The sequence below is a fragment of the Orussus abietinus genome, unplaced genomic scaffold, assembly GCF_000612105.2.
Source record: "Orussus abietinus isolate OABI.00-Male unplaced genomic scaffold, Oabi_2.0 scaffold40, whole genome shotgun sequence".
Taxonomy (NCBI): domain Eukaryota; kingdom Metazoa; phylum Arthropoda; class Insecta; order Hymenoptera; family Orussidae; genus Orussus; species Orussus abietinus.
The window spans coordinates 404847-426558 of record NW_019394244.1 but is presented as its reverse complement, the minus strand read 5'-3'; the positions used below and the strand labels follow the sequence as shown (position 1 = coordinate 426558).

Below are 21712 nucleotides of genomic sequence, written 5' to 3'. Positions count from 1 at the left end.
ATTGGGACAAGCATTTCCGCCGATTAGATCTCGAGATTAATCCCCGACAATGCGATCGGTAAATATCATGTATTTACTTGATAAATTGTTGTTAACACCTCCATTTTGGATCGCAGATTTAGATCCGATCGAGTCAGCGATATGAATTCCATTTTTTTTATTAATTTCCGGGACGGAGATAAAAATAAAAAGTGCGAGATATTTTCATAAGATCCACGTGACATAACCTCGAAATACCTACCACGTGTTAAGATAGTAATTGTTTAAACAGTCGAATAAAAAATAAGAAATTCTTCGATTCGATACTCATCGATATGAATTCCATTTTTTTTATTAATTTCCGGGACGGAGATAAAAATAAAAAGTGCGAGAAATTTTCATAAGATCCACGTGACATAACCTGAAAATATCACCCACGTGTTAAGACGGAGATGGACATTGTGTAAACGGTGGAATAGAAAACAAGAAATTATTTCAAATAATTCCGCAAGATGTATGTACATATAATTAATGCGTTTTCAATAATTAAGCAACGCTCCTAAATGTGCTCTGGTCATTTGCATGATGACGCACGTGCGTTTAAGTGGAGATATCCATCGCGTTAAAGTTTCTCAACCGAGATAGAGTCATGTATTCTAATGGGACGGATAAGTAGAGAAGGTCATGTCGGATATTAAGAGCTTTTCTCTTTATTTTCGAGACTCGTCCGACCCCCGGCCTGGATTTTTCTCCAGCGAGCATTTGGATTCAACGAGCGTCCTTCGACTGGAATTTCTACATCTCGTATTTCCTCGTCGTCGTCGTAAAATGTGTCGACGAAGTACGTACGTAAAAAAAAAATTCACGGAGCAAACTTTAAAGCGTTAGAAAGGGTCAAGGCAATCCGTGTATTTTTATTTTCACGCCTCGAAAATCTCGACTTATGTATGTTTCTTTTACCGTGTTTAACCTAAATGCATATACGTGGTTAAAGAAAATTATTAGAACTTTCTAACACGCTAGTCTTAGCCCTTTGGCTACTAAGAGCGCCCGACGTTTGGTTCAATATCGCCTGCACGGTCAGAGGAATCTCGCCCGTATGTCGACATGGCTCCGTGTTCAAAGAGTTAATCGATGACTTGTATGCGATATGAAAAAGAAGAAACACCTCGAAATTCAGATTTAACTGAGGTTTTCCTCTACACTGCGAAAATAAAAATTCATTTAATCGAAGAAATATATTATTTAACTTTTTGACTACTAAGAGCGCCTAGAGGCGCCCGACGTTTGGTCGAATATCCCCTGCACGGTCAGAGGAATCTCGCCCATATGTCGAAGTGTCGAGTGCCTCGGGATTTCGAGGTCCAAGTCGAGCGAGAGGAAGGCAAAACGTGATTTTCCGAAGGCGCAATATACTGCTCGCGAAAAACACACGAGAGAAGACAGGTTTGCGTAGGAACGGCCGTTAATCATTCCCAAGTCGAATTCCAAGGCAGTCTCGTCATAATTCAGGCAACTTTGCGCGTGCAGGAATTCGCCTGACTAGCGCCAGGCTAATTTCCACCGGTCGAGAATACGCCGCCATTTTGTTTCATTCTTTCCATTTTCAGGGGATTTTCCGACCGCCTAGCCCTTGCCGAACATTTCCACATATACTTTTTCTATAAACAATATATATATTTATTTATTTGTTTATTAGATATATATTCGAATCCATATGTGGATTCTACCGATTCAATGATCGCGACCAAGAGGAAGATCGGGAGCATCTCGGAGACGAATCCTATCGGAAGCTGCGGCCGAACCGCGCGGTGTGCCCGTTAATGCACTTTATGTAACGCGTCCACGGTTCTTGCTCAAACAAAACTGGTTATTCAACATACCGACCGGTCCGGTACTGCCGTATGCACCGGTTTCCACCTCAGTACCGATGAATATTTGCTCGATATCATTCGTATCCGCGAGGAAACGCTCCGAAAGCCGCGGCCATTTTGCGCGTTAAGGCGGCACGAAACTCGGCCCCCGGACGTTAAATCCATTTTACCGCTTTTCTCCGGAACGGGTGCACCGAATTCTTTGAAACTTCCCCAACTTATCATAAAAGGTCATACGAAGGTCCCTGCACTCGTGAAACTTAATTAATCCTGATAATAAAGAAATGAAAAATGTTTAACTCTCGAGAAAATTGAAATTTTACGGAATTTTTAGCTTGGGTTTTTTTGCGAAGGGTCGCTTTTTTTAGACGCTCTGGAGATCTTCTCTCTCGGTCGAGATATTTTCGAGATTTTTCGAGAGATCCTCCGCGGATTTTAACCGCCGGTCACGTAATAACCGGAAGGCAGCCTGGCAGGATGTTGCGCAATGAAATCAATTGTTTCAACCCGTCCAATCCGCGACCCAGAACTGACGTTCACACGGGAGATGAGTTCAATTACTGTCAGTGAATATTAACCGGCCTCTGTGTCGAGATAAAAATCCCAAGGTTACTTCTACAAGATTCGATTTCGAACCCTCCACTTTTCTACGTACTCGAGTCGCGGTGATTTTATTCCGAAATGCGAAAATTCGAAAAGTGAGAATTCGAAAGATGAAAATTCGAAAGATGAAAATTCGAAATGTGAAAATTCGAAAAAATTCGAAATGTGAAAATTCGAAACATGAAAATTCGAAATGTGAAAATTCGAAATGTGAAAATTCGAAAGATGAAAATTCGAAATGTGAAAATTCGAAACATGAAAATTCGAAATGTGAAAATTCGAAATGTGAAAATTCGAAAAGTGAAAATCCCAAAGATGAAAATTTGTTTTATTCGTCCCAGAACCAAAAACTCGTATTTTTATTTTTTTTTTTCAAAGAGTAGGAAACTTAATAATGCAAAAGCAAGAAGGAAAGGGACACAGATATGGAATATCGATGGAGATCCTCGTTATCTAACCTCGCTTCCCCCGGGGGGGTATTTTCCGCCCAGCGGACGCGTAATGTCAGTAATTCGATGCAATCCGAGGCGCGTAATCGCCGACGTGCACCGGAAGCTGGCAATCTTCGCGGAAGGACCAGAAGTGTCCGACCACTTCCGGGAGGACCTCGACTCGAGATAACGAGATGTTCATAATTACATTTTTAAGAAATCCAAAATTATAAATTATAATTAATGAGATTTAACATGAAAATCAAACTTAAAGATCCAAAATAAAAAAGAAAATTCTCTATAACACGATTTAACATAAAAATCAATCTTAAAGGTCCAAAATAAAAAAAAAACTCTGTAACGAGATTTAACATAAAAATCAAGCTTAAAGATTCAAAACCGAAAATGGATTCTCTGTAACGCGTTTTAACATAAAAAATTAAGCTTAAAGATGGAAAATAAAATCGGAATGCTGTGTAAAAAATAAATAAATAAACACTCTCTATATCGCGATTTACCATGAAAATCGAGCTTAAAGATCGAAAATAGAAAAAAGAAACTGTAACGCGATTAAACATGAAAATCTTAAATATTAAACGTAAGAGTCCTTCCGTTCTCTGGGTCGATTTTCCGGAAGTGGGAGAGAGAGGGAAGTCGGTTAGTCATCGAGGTCGTTAGCTGAAATCGTTGACAATGATTTTTTTTTTCTTTTCTTTTCTCCTAACTACTCTCGTGGTCAAGGGCGACCACGTGCACTAGGGCATAACCGGGAGAAGTGTCGGCGAAAGATCAAGGCTGAGCGTCAACGTCCTATCGTCTCCTTCTTTCCTCGACCCGAAGGCCGCCCCCTCGACGTGAGGTCTTTTTTAACAAGGAAATTCATCCACATTATTATCCAAAGAGAGTCCGAGAGGCCTGCCGAGACGACAATCGTCACGACGGACGATAAACACGACGAGGAAACGCGACTTATATCGATTCGGCGCGGGTTAAGGTGACGTGAAAGTGTAGAAGAGCTTTTGTTTATATAAAACATTTCTCCCAACTCGATTTACCGAATAGTTTGAAACTTTACGACGTGAATAGGAAAACTCTAAGGAAGGTCCTGAAACTCATGAAATTTCAATTTTTTCCAAATTTCTTTATAGATTTTTTAAAAATAGTATATAAAAAATAAAATTCTCCGAGTTTGAGGACCTACCTTAATGTCTCCGTATTCACGTTTTAAGGTATGAAAAGTTTTATGAACGATTGAGCTTTCGGATGCCACTTTCACATCCCCTTAACTTTAACTCTGACCGGCTAAAGTTAAATAATTAAACTCCGGTTAAGGTATTACTATAAACAAACCTTTCCAACTATTCCAGCGATTCGGATTAATTTTAAATAGCGAGATAAATGAGAGTTAAATAAATAAACATTCGGAAGAATGTTCAGGAAGAGTGATAACATTTTATTCGTGAATAAATTAACTTCGCATGTCGGATAAAAAAATGGAAAGATGTCGCCCGAGAGAGAATAAATCACCTAGTGACGTCTTTCGAGATAGAGGTGATTACCTCTTTTTTTTTATTATCTCTCGAACAGGTTCGAGAGATCTCGCATTTAATCGGCCCGATTTCAACCAGGAATTATAATGTCGCGACAGGAGTCTTAATCGGCTTTCTAACTTATCTCTAAGTACTGTTGAATGTCGAAGAAGACAATCGGTTTACTGCTCGGTTTTATGACTATTCGAGTCTTAAGGTCTCAAGGCCGGGATTTCTGCTCTCGATTTCAACAGATTTTCAATACGGAGACGTAACGATAAGTGATTAAACATCAGCGATATCAAAAAGAGGGGAGTGATTTTTTTTTCAAATTATTATACCGCATTTATTTTTTTTTAATTGAAAATATCATTTATTTTTCTTTCTCATCTTTGAGAAATTTCCCGGGAAGTAATTATTTAGCGTAATAAATAATAATCTCTTTTGGATGATTTCCAGATTGCGTGGGAGGATTTATCCTACCGACAAATTGGAGCAGAGATACGTACAAGAGATGATCCTTTAATCAAGGATAATTGTAACGAGGATCTCCCAAAAAGGCAATTTAAACGCAAGAAATAGGAATAATTACTATCGCTTTTCTTTCACAATTTTAGAATCGGTTAAAACCGGTGAAACTGACCTTCCCATACAACACTTGTGTAAACCCCACGACATTTCTCAAACCTCCGAAAATTTTCCCCAGGTAAGTGCGAGGGAATTAAAACGTCATATAAAAGTGTCATTACGCATGGTGGTTTGAGTTTTTTAATACCTACAAAAATTTAAATGGCGTTAAACAATGAATATGTCCAGGACACAAAAATCGAAACGAACATTCAACAATCCAATATTTGCATAGATAAGAACCTATTTCCCGCGTTGCATTTTGCTACCCATGTCTATTTTTTAATTTGCAACAAAGGAAGAAAAAAAAAATCCTTCCATTTGCAACAAAGGAAAAAAAAAATGTTTCTAGCATAGAATCTTGCGATTTAAGTCAATAGACATTCCAGGACATAAAATTAATTTATTAAAGGTAATTCCTTGCAGGATCAATTCCCAAAGCTTCGATTCCATTGACATGTCGATCTTCTTATCGATAAGCTCTAATTTCGCCATTTGGACGTAACACCTGAGAACGCGCGACAAAGCGAGATATATCGAAGTTCGTTATCTCGAACGGGTTGACCGGATAACGCGTTATGTCACCCAAGGATAATTAACAGGATAGTTAATATCAATCGGTATGATTATATACCGGGACATGCGCACTTCCGGCATGCGCGATTTCGTGGGACCTCTTTTAAGGACCTAGAATGGCCTCCTCGGAAATAAACTACGCCTCGGGCAATTGCGAAATGTAAATTCAACAATGTAGATGGTAGTTAGCTGTAATCGCTCCTATTCCGCCGCGAAGGCTTGTTATTTATCGCCGACTCGTTGACCGTGAGAATTCACAATTTTAGGTGGGCATAATTTTCAATATTTCCCTCGTTATCGCACCTCGATTCTAAAGGAAAAAAAAAAACGAGAATTCGAAATGTGAAAATTCGAAAGATGAAAATTCCAAAAATGAAAATTCGAAATGTGAAAATTCGAAAGATGAAAATTCGAAATGTGAAAATTCGAAAGATGAAAATTCGAAATGTGAAAATTCGAAAGATAAAAATTCGAAATGTGAAAATTCGAAGGATGAAAATTCCAAAGATGAAAATTCGAAAAGTTCGCCGCGCCCAATTTAAACCATAAAAGACGTAAGATTCTAAAACTAAGAATTTCCAAGGTACTTGTCCAATTACAAAAAAAAATATATATATAAAATATCAAAAGATAAATAATTTTATAAGCCAGAGTCCTTAAACGTTTCCCACGACAAGATCGATGAGAATAAATTCGTATCCAAGCAAAGACGATCGAAAATCGAGAAGAAGCCTTCGGGAGATCCACAGGTCGGCCTCGGGTCCCTTAAAAAACTGGGCGATAAATAAACAAATAAGAAGAAAAAAAAGAAGAAGAAGAAGGCAAAAAGAATCTCCTTCGGACTTTGCTCGAACATCCGCCAGGGCCAAGGTCCAAGAAGACGAAAGAAGTCACGAACCGTTTTATTCGTGCTTACTACGCATATTCGTCACGTGTTCGCGTGGTAATTAGATTCTTGACAACCACTTGTCAAAAGACATATCTCTCGAATTAATTCCGGAGTTCCTCGAACTCGATCGAATAAATCTCGCAAAAATCGCGTGTCCTCTCTCACAAGTGATCTAATCCCTAAAAGACTCCTACTGGGATGTTATCAATTTTTTTAATCACTCTACGCTCCAAAAAAATAAAAATAAAAACAACAAAAAATTCTCACGCTCGCGCGATGTTATTAAATAAATCACGAAAAATAGTAATCTTTCTTACGGCCGAGCAAGAAAGATCGTACGTGTGTCGTGTAGGAAAAACTGTCGAGAAACGACTGCGAGGTGTGAATCACCGTCGATGACATAACACGAAAACAACGTGTCGGAGTCACGACATAACGCCGACTTCGCGCCGTTAAACGAGCCACAGATTCCGCTGACAATAAGACCAAACAGCTTTTTGTAAAGAAATAAAGAGGACATTGCAAGACAGAAGAGAGAAAAGAATAAAAAAAAAAAAACAATTCAACCCTTTGGCTACTAAGAGCGTTTGGTCCAATATCCCCTGCACGGTCAGAGGAATTTCGCCCGTATGTCGAAACGGCTCAACCTCCCTCAGATACCCCCGATTAAAAGATTTCCACTTATCGTCAAGGTTATCTAATGTATTATGATTAATGTTGTAAAATTTCAGGTAACTGGATTTTCAAAGGGAGTGATAAGAGGCTTAAAATTTTTTCTTTCCACAAAATACCCTCGCGCGGGATCTTTGAACTCTCTAACCCGTCCAGCATCCCGAGGGAACTGGTCCAGCATCCCAGGGGAGCCAATCACTGTTATGGCGGTCTCGACGAACCCCTTTACTTCCCATAACCCGTAATTCGATCTGCCGAAAATCAGCCGAAAAATTACACGTCTGCGTCCCTGCGCTCTCGTTAATTTCCGAACCGGCTCTTTCTCTCCTTTTTCTTTTTTCTTTTTTTTTTTCCTATACCCTTTTCTCCACAAAGTGCATCGACTTGGCTGAAACGTTTCTCTAAACTCTTGAAACATTTCAAATAAAAAAAAAAAAAGGGCTTATATTTGTATATACACCTCCACTCTTATTATTCAAAACAATTTCCTATTATTAATTAATATATCCCCCCTGCCCACTTGGAAATACGTATATAGTGAAAAAAATATGTATATACATAAGTTCATAATTTCATACATATTGTTGGAATAAATAATCTTCCCTGTGTACGAGGGTCGAGATGATCGATATCTGGTATCGATCATTTTCAAGGGAAATACGACTTTTGATTTTTTTTCTTTTTTTCACAGGTGGAAATACCCCACATAATCACCATAATGGTTAAACAAAGATCGTATCGATTCAACTAATTTTTTTTTTCCACGCGTATCCATAAAGTCGAATTTCTTTCGATACCTGGTATCGATGATTTTCAAGATCAATCCCAAGACTCACCGATCCCCTCGACGACGTATCGATCCTTCGGATCCATGGCCGTGATCTCGGTGACGGCGACGACGATCTTCAGGCTCATGTCCTCTTCTCTTCGTCTTCCGTTCTTCTTTACCCCTTCTCTTTCTCTCTCTTGAGAGCACTTGTTGCGTATGACCAACTCCGTTGCGTAATCGCACTCGTTATCACGATTGCTCGACGTGAGTCTTACTCGAAGTTGATCCTGGTGAGGATCGCTGACTTGCTCGTAGGCAAGATCAAGATCGCAAGAGATCTCAGCAAGAGAATGATCGCAAGAGATCTTAACAAGAAAATGATCGCAAGAGATCTTAATAAGAAAATGATCGCAAGAGATCTTAACAAGAAAATGATCGCAAGAGATCTAAGCAAGGAAATGATCGCAAGAAAGAGATCATAAAAGCGAAAATCGCAAAGCGAGTCAGGAAGATCAAGATCGATTTATAGATCGCTCAAAGATTTGCACTTTCTTGATATAAAGAATCTCCGATTTAGAGATCCTCTTGAGGTCTTCGCGCAAGATAGAAACTGGGACGATCACTGATAACACCAAGATCACTGTTTCCACAATTTTCTCTAATGAGTTCGACTCTCTTTTTCTTGAGTTTCCTCTTCTTTGCGTCCGCTTCCGAAAATGTCCTCTGTGAGGAGCTGGTCGTTTCCATTGGACCACTTCGTCCTCTTTATCGGGATCCTGGTTGTTCCTTATCACCAGGATCCTTTATTTCCAGCAAAATCTTGGACGTTTCCGCTGTGCCAAAATTCTCTTCCCAAAAAATCCTCTTTATCTTGAAAAAAAATTCCTCTTCCCAAAAAATCCTCTTTATCTTGAAAAAAATTCCTCTTCTCAAAAAATCCTCTTTTTCTTGAAAAAAATTCCTCTTCTCAAAAAATCCTCTTTTTCTTGAAAAAAAATTCCTCTTCCCAAAAAATCCTCTTTATCTTGAAAAAAATTCCTCTTCTCAAAAAATCCTCTTTTTCTTGAAAAAAATTCCTCTTCTCAAAAAATCCTCTTTTTCTTGAAAAAAAATTCCTCTTCCCAAAAAATCCTCTTTATCTTGAAAAAAAATTCCTCTTCTCAAAAAATCCTCTTTATCTTGAAAAAAATTCTTTTCAAGAAACCCTCTATCTTGAAAAAAAATTCCTCTTCCCAAAAAATCCTTCTTATCACCTCTTCCCTCTAGTCCCAGTCCACCTGACCGGCGCCTCCACCTTTTGTTTCACCTCCTGCCCTCCCCCTGGAGGATCCTCCCAGGTGAGTCTCCACCTAGAGACACCCTTTCACGGCCACGTTGACGACCGCTCGTCCCCCAGGTGAGAATAATCGCTGACAGGGATATTACGTATGTTACGTGGATATCGCGATTCCAACCTTGAGAGACGTTCGCCCGGCTCTTCGAGAGAATTACGTAAAACCTCAGCGATTCTCGCGATCTCCTCTATTGTCTCGTTCGCATAGACTCGAAGGAGCGATAGGTCGAGTCCTGGTGGTCGATGCTCGTCTACGGCCACCTCGACGAGGTACATGTTGGCCCTCGGCCACGGACACTTGATAAAAAGTGTCCCTCCGGGTGGAGTTCCCCCCCGAAATAAAAATTAATACACTTTTCAACGAGTCGAAAAATTCAAGTCCAAGCTCGGTTATTAATTAACAATTAACAATGAATTAACGAGGCTAGGTAGAGCATAAAAGGTTCGCTCAGAAGAACGATAGGACGTCTGTCGGTCTTCATCCCTCGAAGTCCTCTATCGGAGCTTCTTCACCGAAGATCCCTCCACGACTGGCGGAAAGAGATCACGAGGTATGAGTCTCTCCCTCTCTCTCCCTCCCTCTGTCTCGTTCCCCTGTCCCTGGACAGCGACGAAAAATAGCGCGGCCGATGACGTCCGTCTTCCAAGCTCCGACGACGACAGGTGGAGGGCCGGATATAAGGTGGTGAGGTTGCCTATGGGCTACTAAGAGGGGCGGACGTTTGGTCGAATATCGCCCGCCCGGTCAGAGGAATCTCGCCCAAATGTCGAAGTGGCTCCACGTTCAAAGGGTTAAAGCGACCCACTTGCGGGGCCGAGGACGCGACGAGACCCAACCAGGGTGGAGAAGTCATTGCGACGAGGTCCAACTTCTACGGAGAGGTCGACGTCACAAGGCGCAACTTCGCTTAAGAGTCCAACGCACCGCGAAAATTCCCGAACTACACGGAATAACGAAAAACAATAAACGAACATTGGTCGATCAATCCGACTTAACAAAACCCGTCGACCGAGGATGACGACGAGACCGTCATGTCTACGGACGAGAATTTACAAGGCAACTAAAACTCGCGAACGGCAAGGATCAGGACCGCCGCGTAAAAAAGTGAACTCGCCCTGATAGATCCTGAGAGGTCCTGAGAGGTCCTGAGAGGTCCTGAGAGGTCCTGAGAGGTCCTGAGAGGTCCTGAGAGGTCCTGAGAGGTCCTGATCGGTCCTGATAGGTCTTGATAGGTCCTGATAAGTCCTAATAGGTCCTAATAGGTCCTGATAGGTCCTGATAGGTCCTGATAAGTCCTGAGAGGTCCTGAGAGGTCCGGAGAGGTCCGCACAGGCTTGCAGGGTGCGCGTCCGTCAGACTCGGTCCGGACGGCGTAGGCAGGTTATAGGTGTATCTGGTGGCGCGTCGACAGGTGTTGCGAGTGGTGGGGATCGCGAGGTGGAGGTGGCGCAGGTGACCGGGAGGGGACAAGGGGCGACGCGTCGCCTCCGTCGACGAGTGACGCGCAGGAGCTCCGACAGGTAGGTCGTCGCCGTTCCCCCTCCTGGTCCCAGAGGATCGACCCGAGGTCAGCTGATCGCTGGACGCCTCGCAAGGGCAAGGATCGCGTCCAGGGATTTCATTCCCATATCTCTTTTCCCGAGGTTTTAGGTAATCTCTGTGGATCGTTTCCACCGTGGGGAAACCTGATTTTAAATGACGAGTGGCTAAACCGCGTCGAGGGATTTAATAATCTCAGTAGACGGTTTCCACCGTGGGGATTTAATTCCTGTGTCTGGTCTTGCGATTTCCATCCTGGAAAATCGTTTCCACCGTCTTTCGGGGCGTGTCAAGGCGTCGCGTTCTCGACAAGGAAGGAGATTAGAATCGTCGAGGTCGAGGTCGACCCTGACCATGAACGAGTCCAATTTATCGGACCAACCCGGCACGATAAACGATGGGCGCCACCCTTTTCGACCTAGTTTTTTCCACCCCCTTCGCCTTATTTCAACGAGTCCCTCCACCTTATCGCGATCCACCCCCCTATATATATATATATATCCCATGAAGTCGACCCAAAACCATAATCGGATCGTTATCACCCAGGAACGCAAATTGATCCCCAGTTAATAGCGGAAACGCGTCCTGAACCCATTTGCATAATTAGCGTATATATGCGTTCAATTTTACTGCCACTATCATTAAGCCTGAAATTTGGTGATAAGGACCCTTTTTTTCATACTTCCTTATGATATAAATGCGTTAACCCTGAAATGGGTTTTCCTGGTTCCTATCATCAAAGCATATATATACGTTCAATTTGACTGCCACTATCATTAAGCCTGAAATTTGGTGATAAGGGCCCTTTTTTTCATACTTCCTTACGATGGAAATGGGTTAACCCTCTTTGTCTCCTAGACTGGCACGAACGGCAGTAATTCCCGTCGATAACAGGGAGTGGCCATTGTCCACCGTTCGGACCCCCCGCGAACTCGACGCCACGTGGAAGCGACGTCCATATCGAATTACTCTTATCAAAAGAAAAAAAAAAAAAAAATTCAGAGGTCCTGGTGATAAAATATAATTTCCGCCGTTGAGAAATGTACTCTCCCCCTATCGACTTTGTTTATACAATTGGCCGGAATTGTTGCCGATAAGCGCGACTCGATCGGCGATAATTTATTAATCGCTAAATATGCCCAGGGTGCAAAGTCTATTTTTCACTCCTTTGTTATTTATCGTCGTTGCTTCCGGGTTTCGAATAGAGGGTGGACAAATAAAAAAGAAATCAAAATTAAATTGCAATATTGTCATTTTTAATTACGGGAGGACTTATCCTGGGCTTGCAATCACCGGTGATAAGACGATTTTCGGCCGCGGTGATAAGGTGCGGAATTTTTCGACGGTAAGGCAAATGTCGAGACTCGAGGTAAACGTAAATTAGCAAATTCTCGGCTAAATCGGGGATCAAACAATCCGCATATGGCGGTGATGCTCGTGCAAAGATAGACGTACAATTGTTGATAACACGCGTTAACGATGTGTGACATTATTCTCGCGTCAACGGCTATTTGCGGGCGCAACTCGTCCTGGATTTAATCCTTTGGCTACTAAGAGCGCCTAAAGGCGCCCGACGTTTGGTCGAATATCGCCCGCCCGGTCATACGAATTTCGCCCGTATGTCGAAATGGCTCCGCGTTCAAAGAGTCAAAGATGCGATCGCTTACTCTTAGAAGTTTTCTCAAAGGTGGAAAGGAGAGGATTTTGCGAGATCTCCGAGAGGCTACGACGACGATTACCGGTGTGACTGCAGGTGTGACACTTACCCGAAAAAGGAGAGAGGAGAGATTTTTATTTACCCCGTAATGAGCACATACACCTAGTTCCCTTCTTCGCGGAATCGAGGAATTTAAATTCATTCCGAGGTCCATCATTCCTTCATTCATTTCCATCCGTCAGATTAATAATCTCACTATACCGATTAATAAAAAATCCTGAGAATTTTACGAACACTGTTAATGGTCTAATTAATTGCAGGTACTCTTCCAACAAGAATGGACATTTTTTTTTAAACTGTACTAACCGACATGTGAAATTACAAATCTGAATATAAAATAATAAAATAAAATAGAAAGGGAATTATGGATTTCTAAATGTATTTACTTCTCGATTAATCGAGATTAATCGAGATTAATCGAGGTTAAGTCGATCTCGTACAGAACTCAAAGCCTTATTACGGACTTTGATGACGTCGCGTACACACCCTCTCGGCGAAGGACTTCATATTGGAATATGCCGTGTCGAGAGTTATGTAATTATCTTTAATTATGCGAATATGCAAATCAACCTGTCCGAGTGATGTGGAAACGGGGGGGCAGCAGGAAGTGCAAGGAAAATGAGCTCGAATGACGATCGCCATTGACCACGCTCTCTTTCCTCCATTTTTTATCCCGATACCATTCATCTGAATCGGTAACAATGCGTGATAAAAAAAATATATATTCCAATGCACTGAAATAAATATTATCTAATGGACGAGGCATATTCAATTTTTTAGTGCCAGGCAACAATATACTATTTTTTTACACACCGAAAGGGTTAAAATATAACGAAAAAAAAATTACAATAGAGTGAAAATTGAAAGAATCGGTAACAATGTGATAAAAAAAAATATTACTATCAAAAGGAAGAATAATATTAATCTTTTTAGTGCCGGACAATGATATACCATATTTTGACAGGTGCTAATACGACTTAGGCCAGCACCGAAATTCTTTTCCTTTTTTGTCATTTTTCTTTCTTCTTTTTCTCTCTCTTTGGAGGACTGCCAATTACGAGGAAAATCGTGGAATTGTGACGTAAAACCGGAATCAAGCAAGGCCTCATTTGAAAGAACAAAGTGCAAGAAGCGGTGCTCAAGAGGAGAATCGATCTTCCGGGAATCGATTGTTGTTGTCAATTCCGATTTCTCATTCCTCGTAGGGTTTGGAGACTTAAGACTTTGCCCGTTCCTCCTTCGTCGATTTTTAATAAACATGACAAGAGAGACCGACTCACGGCGTAAAAAGAGCACCGAGAATAAAAGAAAAATTCTTTGATTCATAGAAATATTTCTTGGCACGATATTGATTTTTCCTTTTTTTTTTTTTTTTCTTGGAATGATATCGATTTTTTCTGGAATGATATTAATTTTTTCCTTGGAATGATATTAATTTCGCGTCGATTATTAATGAACGATTTAAGAGAGATCGGGTAATGACGTAAACAGAGCACCGAGAATAAAAGAAAATTTATCGATCCATAGAAATATTTCCTGGCATGATATCAAAGAAACAATGAGACCTTCAAATGAGCCTTGTAAAATTATCATACGTGTCTTTATTCTTAACACTGAATAACGATAATCAGAGCGCGATCAATTTCCTCATCAGTTAATTTCCAATTCCATAAACAAGTAATTCGTCCTAAGGCAAATAATCCATTACACATTACGTAAAGTAACGCGTAACGCATTTTATCGATCGTCTATTTCTGTTCATGACCGGTGTTGTTCACCCTCGTGATAATCGAGCCCGTCGCCGAAGTAAACAATAAAAAGTTATAATATTTCCAGGAATGATAACAAAAAAAACCATAATTTCTAGTGGGGTGAAAAAACCGCTCGTAAATATATTTAACATCTTTTTCCATTTTTTTCCCACCCCCTCCCCGCGAGTGGATTTGCATAATGTTCCTTTTTTCACTTCTTTGTTTTTCCTTTTTTCTTTTTTCTTCCTTCCGAGTAATATCGAAAGAGAAATAATAAACAGATCTCGCGAATCGATTACGTATAGAGGCTGAGAATCATTCCTGGAAAGTTTCGATGATCATACATTGTTAAATGGAAAAAAAAAAGAATATCGGTACTTTATCAACAAAGCCTTGTATGCAATGATTTGTACGTGCAATTGCACCCGAGGCTGCCGATCAGCAGTTCGAACATGTCCGAACATTTCTTGACGAATGTGTCAGGGTCGGTTGTTCACTTTTCCACCTCACGTCCTCGTCCTCGACCGCGCCTACATTTTCTCACATTTTTTTAAACAACTTTAAATAACATTACACACGTTACCGAGGATGAACTTTGGGTACGAGAAAATTTTCTGTAACTTTTAATTAATTTTGGCATCTAAAGGCGGCCGACGTTTGGTCGAATATCGCCTGCACGGTCAGAGGAATCTCGCCCGTATGTCGAAATAGCTCCCTGCTCAAAGGGTCAACGAATTGAATTGAATTAGCCGCAAGTGTAAAAAATTTTCCACGATTCTTAACGAGTTGACCATTCCACTACGCCAGGAAATGTTTTGCGATAAAAGTCGTATTGTTTCCACTGAGATTGTTTAATCTAAAAAATAAAAAAAAATAAAAAGAGAAAAACCCTCGTCACGTCGGACGCGCCGCGCAAGGACGCCTGATAAATTGAAAGCACATGCAAGATTAATCGGCAATTTTAGTCTTACGAGTACGTTCCTGCCTTGCATGTGATTGCCTCTATTGGTCTCAATGAGTAGCGGTGTGCCGGTAGTTAAAGTAAGTAAGCACCCTATGTACACGGTGTACAATGCCGTACTCCACCTCCACTTTCCTCCTACTCCTCTTGACACGAAAGGATCATTCAGTGAATGAAAAACCTTAAAATCCTTATCAAAGTCCCCTCCACCCTTTCATATCACCTTCAGTTATCACTTTGTACATACAAAACGTCAAAATATTAATAAGACTCACATGCTGAACTTTTCATCGGTGCATCCACTTTGGAAAAAAGTTTCATATCTATATAGAACGATCCTTTCATATCACTTATCATTTCTGCAGGTTTTAGGTATAACCGAACTCGAGGGTGGGAATATCTTTTTTTTTATCACTTTAATAAAGAGATTTCATAAAGCTCGATTGTGTCGCCACCCGTTATAGAGGCCATCTTTGCGCTTATGAAACGAATTACAATTACTGCAATTGACGTTAACCACGAGGGTGGGAAGTCACGTGAAGGTTATCCATGTGCGATAGTCCGATTGTTTCGGCGCTCTTTATATTTTTATTTATTTTTTTTTTTTTTTTTTTGCGAAGCAAAATGGCGAAGGTCGGCCTTAACCTTGTACATTGCGAGACACGCCCGACAATCACCATACAAAGAAAAAAAACGGCGAACAAATAACCCGACTAGTTTTTTTACTGCCACGGTGTAACAGCGAGTTGTTATCGCCTTTATCATTTTTTTTTCGCCTTAACACTTAGCAATTCGATTTTTCCCTTATCAAGGAAGCCAACAATTAGTTGAAGCAACAGGTGAGAAAAATTGCGCCGTGGCAAGAAATAAATAAATAAAAAAAACATTACGCTCCTGATAAAAATCCAGAAAATGAATGCATTGTTTTAAAAAAAAAAAGATACATTGCAATTTCATAACGTTACACGTACAATTGACGAAGGTTAATAATTTATAAAAAGGTAAGGATGTTAACAAGACTCGTGCACTTTTCGGGTCGACTTCGCAAAATGGCCGATTTCCTAGGGAAACTTAATTTGCATACGTCCAGGAGTCTTCCTAGAGGAATATCCACGTGTTAGGAGGAGAAAGTCTGAATTACCTAATTAGATTAAAATTACGTGGCCGGAGTTAAGTCGTTTGTTAAGCCACGCCGCGAATCGAATACCCGACGAGGGAACAAAGTCTCATACAAGAGTAAACAAAATTCGTTCCAATCAACGAAACAATGTTCCTCCTCGACAATCGTTCTCCACTGTAAACCTCGAAATCGATATATAAATTCTGAAGTTAATAATTAATACGACGTAACCGAAATTACCGAGGAAATAAATTATGGCGGCCACGTGTGTGTGTATATATATATATATATATGGCGAAATTTCTTTGCTGGGCTTTTTATGAATTTCCGGTCCATAATTAATATTAACGATCCACTTAATCGCACGAGTACACGGAAAGGGAAATTCCGATACGTTCTCGCACTCGAGTACGAAGAGATCGAGATATCGAGTCGAGAGAGGCCGTCATGCCGGAAGTGGCTTCGATCGACAAACAATCCTCACATGCCTTAACGCCACGTTAGGCACTTCCTGTTAAATTAGCAGTACGATCATGTAGTGTAATTACACTATTACTACCAAGCACGACCTCTCTCGAGCGAGGTGAACAGAGAGGAGCCCGTCGGCGGAACAATCGAAAGCTCGTGCCCGACAATTCGCGACAACACGAGCCGGCATTGTCGCACTTGCGCAATTCCCCCATGAATATTCCAGTAGTTGTCCCCAGACCTTGCGAATAGAATGCCAGCTGTGAAATTCGTCCGTACAATGTTCGCGGATCGAAAAGTTCTTCTTGAATTTAGGGAAAACTCGACGGAGAGTTCGATGCCCGCGTGAGTTGCACAAGCGAGACGCGGAAGAATTGCATCGCGTACGGAAAGTATGATAAAAAGCATTAAAAAAAAAATAAGAAAAAATTTCAGTTGTCTTGGGAACTTGTTAATAAAATGCCAGCTATGAAATTCCTCCATACAATTTTCGTGGATCTAATCGTTGTTATTCAATTTAGGGAAAACTCGACGGAGACTTCGATGCCCGCGAGAGTTGCACAAGCGAGACGCGGAAGAATTGCATCGCGTACGAAAAGTATGATAAAAAGCATTAAAAAAAATTTCAGTTGTCTTGGGAACTTGTTAATAAAATGCCAATACAATTTTCACCATACAATTTTCGCGGATCTAATTGTTCTTATTCAATTTAGGGAAAACTCGACGGAGACTTCGATGCCCGCGTGAGTTGCACAAGCGAGACGCGGAAGAATTGCATCGCGTACGAAAAGTATGATAAAAAGCGTTCAAAAAAATAAGAAAAAATTTCAGTTGTCTTGGGAACTTGTTAATAAAATGCCAATACAATTTTCGCGGATCTAATCGTTCTTATTCAATTTAGGGAAAACTCGACGGAGACTTCGATGCCGGCGAGAGTTGCACAAGCGAGACGCGGAAGACGCTCAAATGAACTAGATGCATAGTTTCATCGGAATTGCTCTTCTCTTTTTCTTCATCTTTTTCCCTAGAGTCCCTAGACGCCTGTCGGATTCCCCACGCATGTCGAGACTGCCCGGAGGTAACTATGCCAAGGTTCTCCGACGAGCTCGTGTCTCGGGCTCGCCCACATTCTCCTGATGCACGCCGATGCACGAGGATGCACCTTTCTCTCCCCGCACTCGTCGAGGATATCCGCAAGCGGAATGTCGCGAGAAGAGAGCCCCCCCGCGGAACGAATGCGATCGATGACCGATCGAGAAAGCGATTCGCCCCCATTTTCTTGAAAATATACTAAATATACAAAATCTACTAGATTTGATAAATCTGCGAAATGTAAAATATACAAGATCTGCAAAATCTACGAAATTCGCGATATATGCACTATTCGCGAAATCTACGAAATCTACGAAATTCGCAAAATCTGCGAAATCTACGAAATATGCAAGAACTGCAAAATCCACGAAATCTGCGAGATATAAAAAATCCGCGATATCTGAGAAATTCGCGAGACCAGGAAGATTAGTAAAATTTGCGAATTTTGCAAAAATCGCGCAAAATTCATCGAAAATCTGCATAGTCAGAAAAATAATAAAAGCGCGTAAACCAAGTAAGAAGCGTGCAAAACCCCTCTCGATACTCGTCGGCCTCGCGTCCCTATCTTTCTCTCCCTCCCTCCGGCCGCTTTCACGTTCCTTCCCTCTCTTTCTCAAAAAGCCGCCGACCGGGCTCGCGAGCGCTTCCTGACTGCGCCTCCGAGGTCGCCGCCGCCCACCTCTTCTCGATCGTCTTTCAACCTTCTTTGAACCTTCCTTCAACCTTCTATCGGCCTTCCGACCCCGAGATACAGCCCAGACACGACCTCGACGAGTTTTCCACGTAGGAAATTTCCTCGCGAGAGAAAGAGCGAAAAAAAGAGCAGAGCACTCCAAAAAGAAAAGTCTACCTAGCCCTTATCACTTCAAGAGTATCAGAGGAGTATCACATGTCAGCGGCATTACTGCCGATAATAGGGATACCGGTTAAAGAGAATCGGAATATTCTTGTCAATTTAACTGGATCGCGTTATTAAATCTCATAATCGTTACCGATTGTCAATATGAAGGCGTATGGTCGAATATCGCGCGCACGTGCAGGGGAATTTCGTCCGTATGTCGTAGGGGGTCCCGTATGTCGAAAGGATAAAATCGCAGGAATTTAAGTGTTAAGTTAAAATTAAGAGTTAAGTTAAAAAATGTAAATTCTCTATCTGTAATTTAACTGGATCACGGCATTAAAATTTCTCTCATTATCAATTGCCAATATAAAGGCGTCCGACGTATGGTCGAATATCCCCTGCCCGTGCTCAGGAATTTCGCCCGTATGCCCGAAAGGATAAACTCGCAGGAATTTAAGATGTAAACAAACTCACCATCTCTCTCTCGGTCCTGCCTCAGGTGCGGCTGGAGCTGGTGCAGATGAGCGTAGTAGTGGTGGTGGTGCAGGATGCACTCGAGGTCGGTGCAGTTGAGCATCTTGGGGCCGGCGTGCGACTGGTTCCGGCCGCGACGGCGGCGCCGCCCTCAGCCACGCGACATCCGCCCTCGACGCGGAGATAACCTCACCCCATCCTTCGGGATTCTCCCGAGTGGACCGACCTGGCCGCGTGCCGACCTCGAACTGCGCCGAACGGTCTAGAAGGTGACCCTCGCGGTGCACCCTGGTAGGCGCCTCTCATCGGCAGGAACTTCTGTTTTCGGGCATAAAGTATACGAGATTAATAGATCTATAATACAGGACGGATCGATAAAATTTCCCGAGGGAGGTTATGAAGATATCGATTACAAGACTGGATATCGATTTCGATCGGGGAGGTTATGAAAAACAAGTTCCGATCAGGTCCGCGGTTAGAATAGTCGTTCGTACCTTTGGAGGTTAGGACGACCTCTGATCCACTTCCCACGACGTCCGCAACCCGACTGACCGTTTCTATCGGGGGAGGTTATGGCGCCCTCTGATCCGCTCTCGACGACGTCCGCGAACCAACTGACCGTTTCTATCAGGGGAGGTTAAGGCGACCTTTGATCCGAGCCCCACAACGTATGCAACCCGACTGACCGTCTCCGCCCGGTGAGGTTACGAGCCGTTTCCCTCGATCGCCAAATTATAAAACTGGATTTTTAAATCCTTCGATGAGGCCCATCATAAATTAATCCTGGCGTTAAATCCTCTCGATCCCTCTAAAAATCGCCTCGATATCTAAAAATCGTTTAAATTCCTCCATCAATCGTCTTGATATTTCTAAAAATCGCCTCGATCTCTAAAAATCGTTTAAATTCCTCTACCAATCGTCTTGATATTTCTAAAAATCGCCCCGATCTCTAAAAATCGTCTCAATTCCTGCGCCAATTATCCCGATATTTCGAAAAATCGTCTCTCGGTTACGCCAAGAGAGATAGAGAGAGGGAAGCGTCCCCGCGCATGCGCATTCCAGGTCGGGCCGATTTCACGAGGAGCCGCGCAGGCTGCGTCGCGCGCTTCCCACGGCGATGCTTTCTAAATCGGCGATCCCGCCTCTCGCCCCGTCGACCGGTACGACTTTCTTCCAATTATCGGCGGCGCCTTTGAGGAGGCTCCTCTCGAAAAATAACTCGAGAGAATACCACCCCGAGGCGAGCTTCATAAAAGGGCCGCGCGGGGCAGCTGCGCGCGCATCCTCGATTAGCGCAGCCAATTAGAGGCGCCGGCTCCAGGGGAAACGGTTCCGATTTCCGTCGGAGCGAAAAGGCGCGAACGAGTTTAAACGTGGTTTAAATTGAATAACCGACGTCCATGTTTACGACCGGGCGAATGTTTCTCCTTCCTTACTGGCGAGACGGTGAATGGCACTTTCCGCTGGACCCGGCGGAGGGGATCCCCTCGTATCCCCGTCGAGTCTCGATTTTAACCGAATAAACACATTAGTCACCCTCCCCGACAGTCCGAAACTCCGGTTTTCTCGATTTACCCGCCACGGGTAGTTTCCACTATCGGCGAGCAAAGTCACCCCGCTTTCCGTTGGACCCGGCCGGGGTGAAGATTCTCCCTCGAACCCCCGCTTGAAACGACTCGCTCTTCCTGTCTTTTCCCACACTCGGTTTCACTAAATAACTCTCACAATCACTGACCGATGGATTTTAGTATCCCCTCAACCCGCGTCACTTTTTCCAGCTCTTAAGATTCCACTCTTACCGTCGGATCCCGCCGGGGGTGCGTCCCTCTGCGCGGGTCCAAGATGGCGGCCGCGCGCACCGCTCTTAGATCTCGGTCCCGACTCCGACCAATCGCGACCGTATCCACCGGAAGAGGCGCCCTCGGTGGAAACGCCGCTTCGCGAGGACCGACTTCCCGATTTCGAACCACCGAGCGCGCTGGCCTCTCGAACACTACGGGCCTACGCCACTTATCGTTCCGTCCTTAGCGGTCGTCGGGAACGGTATGTGACGGTGCCGGTGTGTGGGTCACTCAGTCACCGGCGGACACTTACTTTCCAGTCGCCATGTTGCCGCTGCCCCTCCCCTGCCCTGCCCTCTCTCTCGCGCGCCCTGCCGGCACATACCTCCCTCTCTCTCTCTCCAACGCGTTTCCATACAGCGGCGCGGACTGAAGGGGACTGAAGGGGACCGATGCCGGTTATTGCCTGCACGCTGCCAACCTGCTGTCCATCGACTGCCGATCGCTGCGACGCTGGCCTATCACCTGACACTGCCAATGGCGCGACTATCGCCGTTCTACAAGGGCGGGCACATAAAATATTCCTACGTGTACTATAACTTTGCGTTGAACGTACTTCATCGACATGTTTCTTTTTTTTAGGGTAACAAACAGTTTAGGCCACCCATGTACAATCAACATGTAA

The 21712-nt window shown here is 42.8% G+C and overlaps 1 protein-coding gene across 6 annotated transcripts in view; it reads right to left on the bottom strand.

Moving 5' to 3' along the window:
- LOC105704331 overlaps window positions 1-21246 on the bottom strand; it is a 52681-nt gene extending 31435 nt beyond the window's left edge. For 2 of the 6 annotated variants that reach the window (XM_012433439.2, XM_012433443.2), the window contains exons 1-2: window positions 19741-21239; window positions 19247-19564 (exon numbers count right to left, since the gene is read on the bottom strand). In XM_012433439.2, coding sequence (XP_012288862.1) covers window positions 19247-19349 — 103 coding nt within the window. In that variant the 5' untranslated portion in view covers window positions 19350-19564; window positions 19741-21239. Of the gene's footprint in view, window positions 1-8016; window positions 8897-19246; window positions 19565-19740 lie in introns of those variants that run through there. The other 4 variants (XM_012433440.2, XM_012433441.2, XM_012433442.2 and 1 more) reach the window with 4 other exon arrangements.
- Window positions 21247-21712: the final 466 nt, after the last annotated feature.